Source organism: Streptopelia decaocto (genome assembly GCF_964273445.1).
Source record: "Streptopelia decaocto genome assembly, chromosome: 21".
NCBI lineage: Eukaryota > Metazoa > Chordata > Aves > Columbiformes > Columbidae > Streptopelia > Streptopelia decaocto.
In genome coordinates, this window is record NC_138676.1 from 4,047,516 (window position 1) to 4,058,915 (window position 11,400).

General features: G+C 62.9%; 1 protein-coding gene across 1 annotated transcript in view; it reads right to left on the bottom strand.

Annotated features, from left to right (window-relative positions):
• Window positions 1-10,667, bottom strand: part of IGSF9B (immunoglobulin superfamily member 9B) — a gene marked incomplete at both ends in the record, with an annotated part of 34,975 nt that extends 24,308 nt beyond the window's left edge. The window contains 4 exons of the mRNA XM_082070233.1: window positions 834-985; window positions 2,299-2,445; window positions 3,174-3,371; window positions 10,604-10,667. Coding sequence (XP_081926359.1) covers window positions 834-985; window positions 2,299-2,445; window positions 3,174-3,371; window positions 10,604-10,667 — 561 coding nt within the window. The remainder of the gene's footprint in view (window positions 1-833; window positions 986-2,298; window positions 2,446-3,173; window positions 3,372-10,603) is intronic.
• Window positions 10,668-11,400: the final 733 nt, after the last annotated feature.

Sequence of the window (11,400 nt, forward strand, 5' to 3'; positions counted from 1 at the left end):
AGGGAAAGAAAATAATAATGAAATAAATAAATAACCCTCGCAACGTATTCATCTCCCGCAGGTGGCAGACGCCAAACCGCTCCTGCCAAGCACCTCGGCTCCATCGGCATTTCACTAGGATGCCCGGCTGGAGCATCCCCTGTTCCCAAGGGAGCCGCTTCACCCCTGGAGTGGGGTACAATGGGGACACCCCAGCCCAGCCGCTGTCCTCCCCATGGGACAACCTCACAGCTGCAAGAGGAGCGGTCACATTCCTCCTTGGGGACACAGCCGAGCAAGGGACGGTCACCCCCAGGGTAGCAGCACCCCCTTGCACAGGGAGCCCTGCTCCCAGCCAGGCTTCCCCCCAACACCGCCTCGTTCTGCCTCATCCTTCTATTTCAATTAGTAACAAATGATTCCTAATTACTCTCATTAGTGCCTGTGCTGATTCCAATGCCTGATTTACCAATTACAGCTCAGGGGGGAATCTCTGCTTGGGAGCCTCCGGGATGTAAAAAGGGTCCTGGGAGAGGGGAGCAAAGTCCTCCCTGTCCAAATCAGCCCCTTGCATGGGGACACCCCAGGACCTGGCACAGCAACCGCCCCCCCAGGACAATTCCCCGGGGATCAGCAGGGAATGGGGCTGTCCCAGACAACAGGGGGGTCTCCAGCCTGTACCCAAGGGCAGGCAGCAGTGGGGGCTGCTGTCAGCAGAGATGGAGGGGGGTGGAAAATGGGCATCTTGGCGAGAAGTGCTGAGAAAGCACGTCTGGCTCCAGGCACGGCGGAGCTGCCACCACCATGGTCCCGTCGATACTGCCCCCCAGGAGCACCCCCATCCACCCACCTACCTGGTACTTGCTGTTGGCACCCAAAAGGTCCCCCTCTCTCAGCCAGGTGACGATGGGCTTGGGGTTCCCGAACGCCATGCAGGTCAGGGTGACACTGCTGCCTTCCTTGGCCTCCACGTACTGCGGCGGTGTCTCCGTGAAGGTGGGGGGAGCTGCGGGGCAGGGGAGACCACCGTGACCCCTCATTGCACCCATGATGGCTTTGGGGGCACAGGGACAGAGGGGAGGCTGCTGCCTGCAAACGGGGGTCACACTGCACATCCCAGCGCTGGGACCACCCCAAAAGTGAACAAGGCGATGGGGACAACAGCGGCTGTCACAGTCCCCAGGGACACCGGCCAAGAGCGTCCCCTCCACTCCACACCGCACCCCAGACTGTCCTCCCCACCAGCTCCAGGGCACAGCACCGCGTCCCACCCCCCCGCTGCACATTCACTTGCTATTGTCAAAACATGGGAAAACACCGCAGTGCAGATCGAAAAGGCTCCTTCCTGATTAAAGAGGCTGGCAGGATTACAGCCCGCCCCTAATTACCAGCAGTTGTTAAAGCCCACTTTGGAGGAAGACAGGTTGGCAATTTAATCTGCTCCATGGCAAAAAAAAAAAAAAAAGGAATTATATTTTGTTTCCCCCCAAATGATTTTTATTTTCCCCTAAGAAAATTAAGCATTGTAATGCGCTGGGGGAAAGCCATAGCCTTCCCCCCTGAAAGCAATTCCTTGGGCCGGGAGGATTATGGTTATTACTCTGTTATTAAGCCCCTGTGTGCCCTATGCTGCATAAAACCCCAAAAGTGCCCCATTTTGTCCCATTTGCAAAGCCCGGGGTGGGACAAGGAAAGGGCAGCAAGCAGGGAGGGGGCTGGTGTGCTGCACAGCCCTGCGTGCAAGGCTGCTGCTCGCTAATTGGGCTCAATTAGGTGGCTCTGCTCCGTGCCGCAGCCCAGCTGTCCCCCCAAAAGGTTAAATTAATTGCTCAAGGTCAGGCGAGTCCAGCGAGGAGCTGCCGGTGCCCACATCTCCCCAGCCGCCCCAGTGCAGCGGGAGAGGCTCAGCCCTGCTGCTGCCCAGCTAAAAATAAAGACCTGATGTGGAGACTGACAATTGGCTAATTAGCTTAACATGCAGCCTTAATAAAACGAAAAAGTAATTTGAGTAAATCTGAATTTCAAGAAAACAAAGATTTGATTTTCTTGATCTGTTTGTTAAAGAGGAGATTCATTCCCAGCCCTGTTTCTTGATGTCTCTCCTTTAAACGAGCTCGGTGTAATTAAACTGCAGGATCCCTAATAGAAGTTTGTCCCTTTTTTTTAAGTCTCCCCCTGGCTGGAGCAGCCAGCCTGGATGGCTTCGGGCTCGCTCGTCTGCAAGACGCAGACACCACCGAGGTCCAACCGAAATCAAAGGGAACCCCATCCTGGTACTGTGTGCTGCCCCCCGGCGATGCCGCGTCCCCCCCAGCTCACCATTGACCGTGAGGTGGACCCAGCTGCCGTTGTGGAAGGTGTCGTACTGCTGGTCCAGCATGAGGACTTTGCACTCGTACCAGCCCTGGTCCTCGGAGCGGACCTGCTCAATGCGCAGGGAGGCTTTGTCGTGCAGGCTGGCCCGACCTGCGGGGAAAACAGCTGTCAGCACCACGGCCTCCCCATCGCCAAAACAGCCCCACACCACCAAAGCCTTTCCCAGGCTTGGGAGTTTCCCAAAAAGCAGCGGGGTGGCTGCACAGCCCCAAATTTCCCCCCGGTGCAGTAGCCCAGTGGGCTCTGGCATCACTCATGAACTGAGCTGGGTAGGGCTCAGCCCAGGTGCTGCTGCATTTTGGGTGGAGGAAGCCCCCCAGAGCCTGGAAGCACGGTAAGACTCATGGAAAGGGCCATTGAAATGGGTCTGCCCCACCACACCAACACCCTCGGGGCTGGTCCCCAGCCCAGACACCCCACTAGAAGCCACCAGCCACACGGCACATTGGCGAGGGGCCACGTGGGCTCTGTGGCTCCAACCCGTCACCTCCGCCCAGCACGTGGCCCTGGCTGCATCCCCACTGTCCCCCCAGCATCCTGGCATCACCCCCCCGGCTCACAGCTGCTCCGGGGCACAGCAGCAGCCGCCGCCGCCACCACGCGTCACCCTGGGTTTCTCTGCCTCGCTTGCTCCTGTCCCACGCAGCCCAGCTGGCTTCCTAGTGCTGCTGCTTAATTAAAACCAACTGGGTGGAAAGCGAGCGACGAGAGGCAGAGCCCGCGCGGTTTCCGACAGAGGAGCGGATGGAGCGGAGCCGTGTATCCCCCAGCCGGGACCTGGCGTGTCCCCTTTCTACCCTCACGTCCCCAGGACTCACCGGCATACTCCGGGTCGACATGGGGAGGGTAAAACCCAAACTTGATGAAGATGGGGATGGGGACGCCAAACTTGAACCACTCCACGACATAGGGAGGGGGCTGCCCCGTCAGCGGGTGGATCACGTCGCATCCCAGGATCACGCTCTCGCCAGCGCGAGCGGTCACGAATTCGGGCTCCTCCCTCGAGCCGAGGGCACCTGCGAGGGGGTGAAGAAGAAATTGTGGCTGGTTCCACTGCTGGTCCCCAGCATCAGTGACAGCCAGAGAACCAGGACCCCTGGGAAAACCACAGCAGAGACTGTGTCCACACCCAGCCGTGGGGCACCACCCCTACTTTAAAACCAGTGGGGGTCCTCAAGCCCCTCCACCCAGCCCCAGGGCCACCCCAAGCCACCACAGGACTCAGGACAGTGACCATCAAGTACTTGATGCTCTGGGATCGCTTCCCACCCTCTGCACTAGGGCAAGGGTGGTACCCAGCAACCCTGCAGGGGTTTTGGGGACGCCTTGCTCCAGGAAAGGGGGTGCATGCAGCACACCTAGCACTGCTCCCCACCCAGCAGCACATCCCTGTGGCAGGGAAACAACTGCTTTTGCAGCCTCGTTTGTGCCCCTGCATCCTCTGGCGAGCAGGGGCCACTGACCCACAGCCCTGTGTGCCGGCCCAGGGATGTGGCTTTCCCGCAGGAGCAGCGATGCTCCAGCAAACCTGCCCGTTCTCAGGCATCCCCAAGAGCCCCAGGCCTAAAACCCGGCTGCGACCTGTGCATCCGGTCTGGTACCCTGCTCCTCCCACCCGGGATAATTAAGCAGGGCTTTGGTCTCAGGCTCAGACAGAAGCACCGCTCCACCCCAGCTCAGCTGCAGCCTGTCGTCATCCTGCTCTCACCAGCAGCAGCAACGCTGCATCCTCAGCGCGGCTTTGAGAAAGGGAGAGGGAAACCCAGGGCTGGGGGGAGCCAAGGGGGAGCTCCCCAAAACTGCAGGCACGGGGTTCAGCCCCACATCTCCATTCCCAGCAAGGAAGGCTCCCCCATATTTCCTGGCACAGGCGGCTGTCGCCCGCTCCGGGGGGACGCTCGGGGAGGGATGCTCGGGGAAGCACGTTCCCACTCCTCCGCGCTGCTCCTCGGGGCTGCCGGTGATTGGTGGCGAGTGACATCACCGCTTCCCCGCCACGGGAACCGAGCATCACTGGCTATTTTTGGCTCCGGCACAAGCGCGTACCGGCGAGAGGCCCACACCGTGCCACCCCACGAGTGTCCCCGTGGGAAGGGGAGCCAGGCAGGCAGCGGGCAGCAAGGTCCCCACCGCAAGGTGCAAGCCAGGCAACCAGGACTGGATGGTGGTTGTTTAACTGGGAGGGCTGGCTGGTGGCAGCGGGGAGGGTGATGTCAGGGTGCAAAGATGTCAACCATCTGCAAGGAGCAGACGCTGCATTGCACACCCGCTGCAGGCACCCGGCCCCGCTACGGGGGTCCCGAATTGCCGCCTACCTGCCTAGACCCCATCCAGGGGAGCGGGGGATCGCAGAGCACAGACGTGCAAGATGCATGTGCACCTGCAAAATGCACGCACGCTTGTACAATATGCATGCACACCTGCAAAATGTACGCACGCTTGTACAATGTGCATGCACACCTGCAAAACGCACACACATATGCGCAATATGCACACACGCACCTGCAATATGCATGCACGCACACCCCCCAGCTCCCGCCCCCCACTTTGCACCACTCTGACAACACTCTTGCACCTCTCCATCCCTCGTTTTCGCTGCATCGCCAATGAGCTCGGGCGTTCGCACCCTGTCAGCAGGGACAAGCGTCACCCTCCCCTGCCACCCTGGCAAAGAGCTGCAAGGACCCGGCTCTGACCCGCTGCACCCATGCGGGGGGCTGCGCTGCAGGGCTGGGAACCCCCCTCCCTGCGCGGATCAGGGACAGCAGCTGTCACGTGCTGCTCAAGAGCATCCAAGGACGCGCGCCTCGCCCGAGCCAGCAGGTCCCCAGCATCTCACCACCTTCCAAGGGACGGTCCTGCTTTCCACCAGTAGCGGAGGATGGGGGGGCTGCAGCCCCTGAGCCCCCAGCCTACCAACTCCTGGGTATCAAGGTGGTTTCCAGCTGCTGAACACCCACCGCAGCCTGGGATGCTGACGCTCACCCAGCTGGAGAACCACGCTGCCCGAGAGGTCACCCAGACGCCGCAGTGATGGCCACGCTCAACCCAATGCTGGGAACCCCAGAGCAGCTCCCCAGCGAACCGGTGGGTGACGTCCCCTCTCCCAGCAGCTCCACCAGACCCACGCCCGGCCAGGGTGGCCTGGGCAGAGGAAAATAGGTCAGGCCTGGCAGCTCGCAGCGCCGGTGTCTGATCGCAAGGCCGGTGGGGAATTGCACGCACGGCTGAGCATCGCCTCCCCACGCGCGCGGCCGGCTGGCAGCCATGGCGGCTGACCAGCCCCCGGCTCTCCCAGCTGCCATCCACCCCAAACAGCCCCTGTGCCCCGTCCCTGCTTCCACAGCTGTGTTCTGCAGTCTCCCCCTTGGTTCCCCCCAAATTCCCAACCTACTAACCCTGAACTCCCATCTCAGACCAAGTTTTCCTTCCAAGTCCCAGCTGCTGAAGGCACGTGAGCGATGGGAGACTGCAGCTCTCCATTAAAAGAAGCGTTTCTCACCCCCACATTTGTGGGGAAACGCTTGAAAACAACCCACAGATGCCAGAAGAAACAGAGCACAAACAGACAGGGTATTTTTAAACCCACTCGATTTTCCCAGCCAAGTTCAAGGGGGTTTCAAGGCTCAACCTGTGGTTTGGAAACAGGGTCAACATCAGGGAGCCACAGTGGGAATGCGAACCCCGAATCCCCCCCTCGGTGCGGGAGCTCACGTGAAGCCGAGGGATGCCTCGCAAAGGAAGAAACAACCAGTAATCAACAGGCTTCATCATCCAGGAAAAATAAAAGCACGGCGCGTGCCAGGAGGCGAGAATACAAGATGCGGAGGTGGAGTTGAACAGCATCCCAAAGGGAGAGGAGGGAAAGCTGCCGCCGCGTAGCGACGGTGCCACCGCAGGGCTCCCCAGGATGGCGATGCCGAGGATGGGGAGACCCTCGCCCGGCTCTGGGCAGCCAGTTCCTCCCATCCTGAGAGCAGAGACGTAAGGCGACGTGGGTCTTGGTCAGTCTGGGGGTATCCAGCATCTGGGTGAGCTCGCTGAAGCAGGACCCTTCCTGCAGGTGTTTACGAGAAGGACACGGCTGTGGCAGAGCGGGTTTCCAGATAAGAACGCTGCACCTCAACTCACAGCGAGGATAAACACCACTCCCACAGCCAAGGGACGATGGCAGAGAGCCCGGGAAGGCTGCCCATGCCCTGAGGTCACAGAGGGGATGGCGTCCCATCCCTGTCCCCCCGTGGGGACAGTCAGTGGAGCAGGCGCGAGGCCCCAAGCCCGCGGACCTCTCATCCTTTCCAAGCAGAGACAAGATCTGCTCTGACACATTGGTGGAGGCGGGATATGGTGGGGATCTCTGAGGACAAGGCCACCAGCGTGGCATATGGATGCCAGAACAGAAGGAGAGCAGGCGGCCAGCACCACGAACAAACCGGGCAATGACTGCAGGGCAGGGGACAGGGACCACCCGCTCCGGGGACCCCAGCCACCAAGACCTGCATGGGATGGGGGGCAGAGCCGCCTGCCCCCATCTCTGCCCCCCTAGTGGGGGCTGGATCCCCCACTGCAAGCTCGGTCACCTCCTGCCTGCCCAGGGGTATCCCCAGCCCCCAAAAGCATCTCCCTGTCCCCTGGCCAGGGGGGTTGTGAGCGCAGCCCTCGCCCCCTCCCCCATCTGGAAAGCAGCATCTGGGCTTTTTCAGCACGATTCCTGCGTTTTAAACCCGATTTTCCAGATGGATGGAGGGCGACGGCGCAGGTCAAGTGACGTGCTCAAGGTCACGCGGGGCCGGCGGAGGAGCGGGATTAGCTGCGAGGGGTGGCTCGGTGCCCCATTTGCTGCAAAATAGTGACTTCAAAAACACAAGGGGTGTCCCCAGGGGAGGGTGCATGTCACCCCATAGCAGATCCCCGCCCAGCATGGTGGGTCCCTGATCCATGGGATGACACCGATGGGACGGCGCCCAGCTGGTTGGCAGCTCAGCAAGGTCAGTGCTCAGATGGAGCGTGCAAGAATATGACTTCCCCACAGTCACCCCAGTGTCCCCGCTCCAGCCTGGGGGTCCTCAGCATCCCCTGCCTCTGCACCACAGGGCAGAGCATCCCCACAAAGCAGCCACCTCACCAGAGCCATCATCTCCCAGTAACAACCAGCAGCTACCTGTGCGCTTCCCGTACACGTTGCGGGGCTGAGGCTGGAGCTGAAACTGCTTCCTGGGCCCATAAAGCTCCGTGCCCCCCAACCCATCCCAGCGCATCCACATCACACCGGTACCCGCATCGCCCTCCCCATGGAGCGGCGTGTGCCTCCCCGATGTCTTCACTCCGGCTGGTTAACTGGGCTGCAGGCAGCGCCAGCAGCTCCTGAATCACACTGTTCCTGGCTCAGGCAGCCCTCCCACCAACGCCAGCCTCTCCATCGGGAAGCGGGAGGAAAAGCGCTGTTTTTCCAAAGGCCAGCTGGTCTCTCAGGGCTCCCAGCTCGGGAAGTGCCTACCGCAGGGGAAGGGAGAGGGGAGGACTCCTCCATTGGCACTGGACCCGTTGCTCGCCCGTCTGCAGGGCTTCTCTTCCAGCCTGAAGCCACGACCTCCAAAACAGGGGACTGGGTATGAATGGGAGATGACCCATCCCTGCAGGAACGAGCAGGGTCCACCCATCACCAGCAAAGCTGCATCTTCCAAGTCAAAAGGCAACCAAAACAGGAAAGCATCACCGCAAAAAAACCATCCGGAAAGCCAAGTCAACTACCAAGACACGCACGTCCCTTCCTGCTCCGCGCTCCAATCCAACAGGTCCAGAGGAGCAGAAATCCTCCAGGGAAGGGTGGGAATGGGAGCTGGGCCAACCCCCTTGGCCGGTCCTGGTGCCAAACCATCCCCTTGCCAGCGCAGAGCGGGGCCAAAGCCACATGTGCCGAATCCAGTGGCTGCCGGTCCAAACCCCTCTATGGCCAAAGAGGCACCAGCCCTCACGTGCAACATGTCCCAGCAGCAGCTCCGCACCCGGAGCAATGCAGGAGATGCAGCGCCAGCACCGCCACAGCGATCTGCGCTGACCGGCCAAGGTCATTGCCGCGAGCATCACCTGCCGCGGCGTCCAGAGGGAACCTCTTCAACAGGAGCCCTCGCCCAGGGCTGGCAAAGCCAAATCCTCCCTCCGCAAACTGCGCTTGCTGGATCCGAGAGCATCCCCGCCGCGTCACACCCGTGGGAGAGGGAGGAAAAGCCCCTCGGCGTCACGGCACTGCCGGGAATGCCAGGAGGCCGGATCCCTCCTCCGACACCCACTCCCGGCGCGGTCACGTCCTGGCTCTCCTCCCCCACGCCGTAAGAAGGGATAACGCACCCTCCTTCCCTCTCTGAGCCGATTAACGCCTGGAAAGCCCTCGGAGAGCCAGGCCAGGCAAGAGAGCTGCCCAGGGTGAGCATCACTGCATCACAGCCTGGCTCTGTGAGGAGGAGGAGGAGGAGATGGCGTGGGGAGGAAGGCCAGGGGAAAAGCCCCAGTGCATGGCAAGCCCCATCCCTCCTCCAGAGCTGTGTCCTCAAGCGATGCGGGGCGACAACCCCCCACGAGGAGGGGAGGACACTGGGGTGAGTCCCACGGGCTCCCCGTCCCCACGCATCCCTCCCTCGCCCGGCGCCCACCCACGCGTTACTCACAGCGCGCTCATTCATCACGTACGCGCCGCTCCGTACGCGCAGCACCCCCGGCACCCACCCACCCTGGCACCAGCTCAGGAGCCCCATCCGAGCGGCTCTGGGGTATTTCCAAGTTCCCGGCTGCTGAACTGGCCGCTCTGCTCCTCTCGCAGGCGGAGGATCCCTTTACAAACCGCTGCTGCAAACCACCGCCTCTCCACGCTGCAGGATGCAGTTCAGGCAGGCGGCAGCCAGCGCGGCTCGGCAGCAAGAGCATCCCCGTCCCCCTAAAAAAAGGGCAGCCCCATCCTGACCCCCTCCAGCCTCCAAGGTGGGAACGTCAAGGGACAGTGGCAGGGTGCAGATGTGACTCAAGGAGCATTGTGATTGCAGGTGGGGGGTGGGCTGCAGCACCCCAGCACGTGCAGAGGCGCCCCCTCCCAAACCACCCGCGCCTACTGAGCCGGTGTTCCCCCGCGCCATGGGGAGGGGAGCGGCGGTGGCTCTCAGCCAAGCATCGCTTGCTGCCGGCGGCCACTGCAGCCCCACGGGCAGGGCTCGGTGACACCGAGGGTGCAGCTCCCACCCCATATAGGGACCCCGGGAGTGCAGGGATGGCCCCGTGCTTGGCGAGGTACTGGCAGCAGAGATGGGAGATGCTGCTGCATCAGTGGCAGGCAGCTCCCCTTCTACCTGCAGGGATGGCTGGGGGCGAGGGAGAGGGCTGGCAGCTAAAGGAAAATAAGCTGGAGCAGGAAAATCAGGGTTATTCCCTGCTGCTGTCTCCCTCCTGACCTTGGACAACCCTGTGCCTCAGTTTACCCCAGTGCAGCAGCCACCCTGCAGTAAGGAGGGGAAGGAGGGCAGGCTCCCCTGGGCAGCAGGAAGCAAAGTCACCCCCAAACCCGCAGCCAGGGGCACAGCTCGAATGCTGCAGGGGGAAGGCACTGACTCCCTTTTGCATTTCTCCTTGCCCAGTCAGGCTACCCTTGCAGGGAAGGACAAACGCTGCCTGCTGGGAGAAAAAATGGGGGAGCAAGAAACATTCGCCCATGCCCTGCCTGTGCTCTGGCCAAGGGCCACGCTGCCCACCTCTCCTCCCGCACCCAGCCAGCCATGCCCCCACAAGGACTCGCACCCGCTCGCCTTCTCCCACAGGCAATTTCCAAGCCCCCCTGAGCGGAGACCCAGGCAGGACCAGCTCCTGCCTCCTAAAACTTCCCGACTTGCAGCCGCTGCCCTCTGGGAGGTCACCGCAAAAAAAAAAAAAACGCCGGGGGAAGATGCGCCGGGCGCTGCCCCCCCCCGGCAGCGGGGAACGAAGCGCTGGGCAGCGCCTCGCTGCAGCGGCAGCGCGCGGGGACACGGGCAGCGCTCAGCTCCCCCGCCGGAGCCGCAGCGCGCCGCACCCCCGGGACGTGCTCCCCCCGGCCCCCTCCCGCTGCAAGCCCCGGGACATGCGGACCGCCGGTGCATGATGCCCGCTCCCGGTGCATGCACATCCTCCCCCCGCAGCCGGCACAGGGAGGAGGGGGACATACAGACGCGGCCCCGAAGAACCCGCCGGACCCCCTCCCGGAGAATACCCCCGCGGCCCCACTCACCTTGCACGGGCAGCCCGCGGGCACCGAGCACACTTGCTACCAAAGCGGCCACATACCAAATCATAGTACTACCGGCCCCCGGTGCGCAGCATCTTCCGCCCGCCGGGCGGCCCGGCCGGGGCGGGGCAGGGCTGGCCGGGCCGGGGCAGGGCTCCCGGGGCCGCCGCGGGGCTGGCCGGGCCGGAGGGGCGGCTCAGGGCCGGCCGGCGGCCGCCGCCGCTGCGCCCATGCCCGCGCCCATGCCCGCCGCGCTGCACCTGCCCTCCGCCGCACGGCGCAGCCTAGCCTGCGCCCTTTAGCGGCTCGGTGCCGCCTCCGCCCGCCGCCCATTGGCGGAGCGCCGGCGGAGTGGGCGGTGATTGGCCGGCGGGACGGCCCGGGCCCGTTTCAAGGTGGGTTGGCGCGCACGGGGCCCCGGCGCCGCAGTATCATGCGCACTGCCGGGAGCGGCGGGCGGCGCGGAACGGAGCGGCGCGGAGCGGGGTCACCTCCGCCGGACGGTCACCTCCCCGGGACGGTCACCTCCCCGCCGGCTCCGACACCCGCCCCGGAGCGGCGTGGCCTCCCGGTCCCCAAATGTGCCCGCGTTCCCAGCGGCTCGGCGTCATCGCCCTGTCCCCCGGCGGGTACCCCGCACTGGCGGTGTCACCTTCCTGTTTCCAGATGTGTCCGCTGCACCGGCACAGTGTCACCTTCCCGTTTCCAAGACGTGCACCGGTTAACTATCACCTTCCTGTCTCCAGATGTGCCCCCTGAACTGACACAGCATCACATTCATGTCTCCAGATGTATGCCCC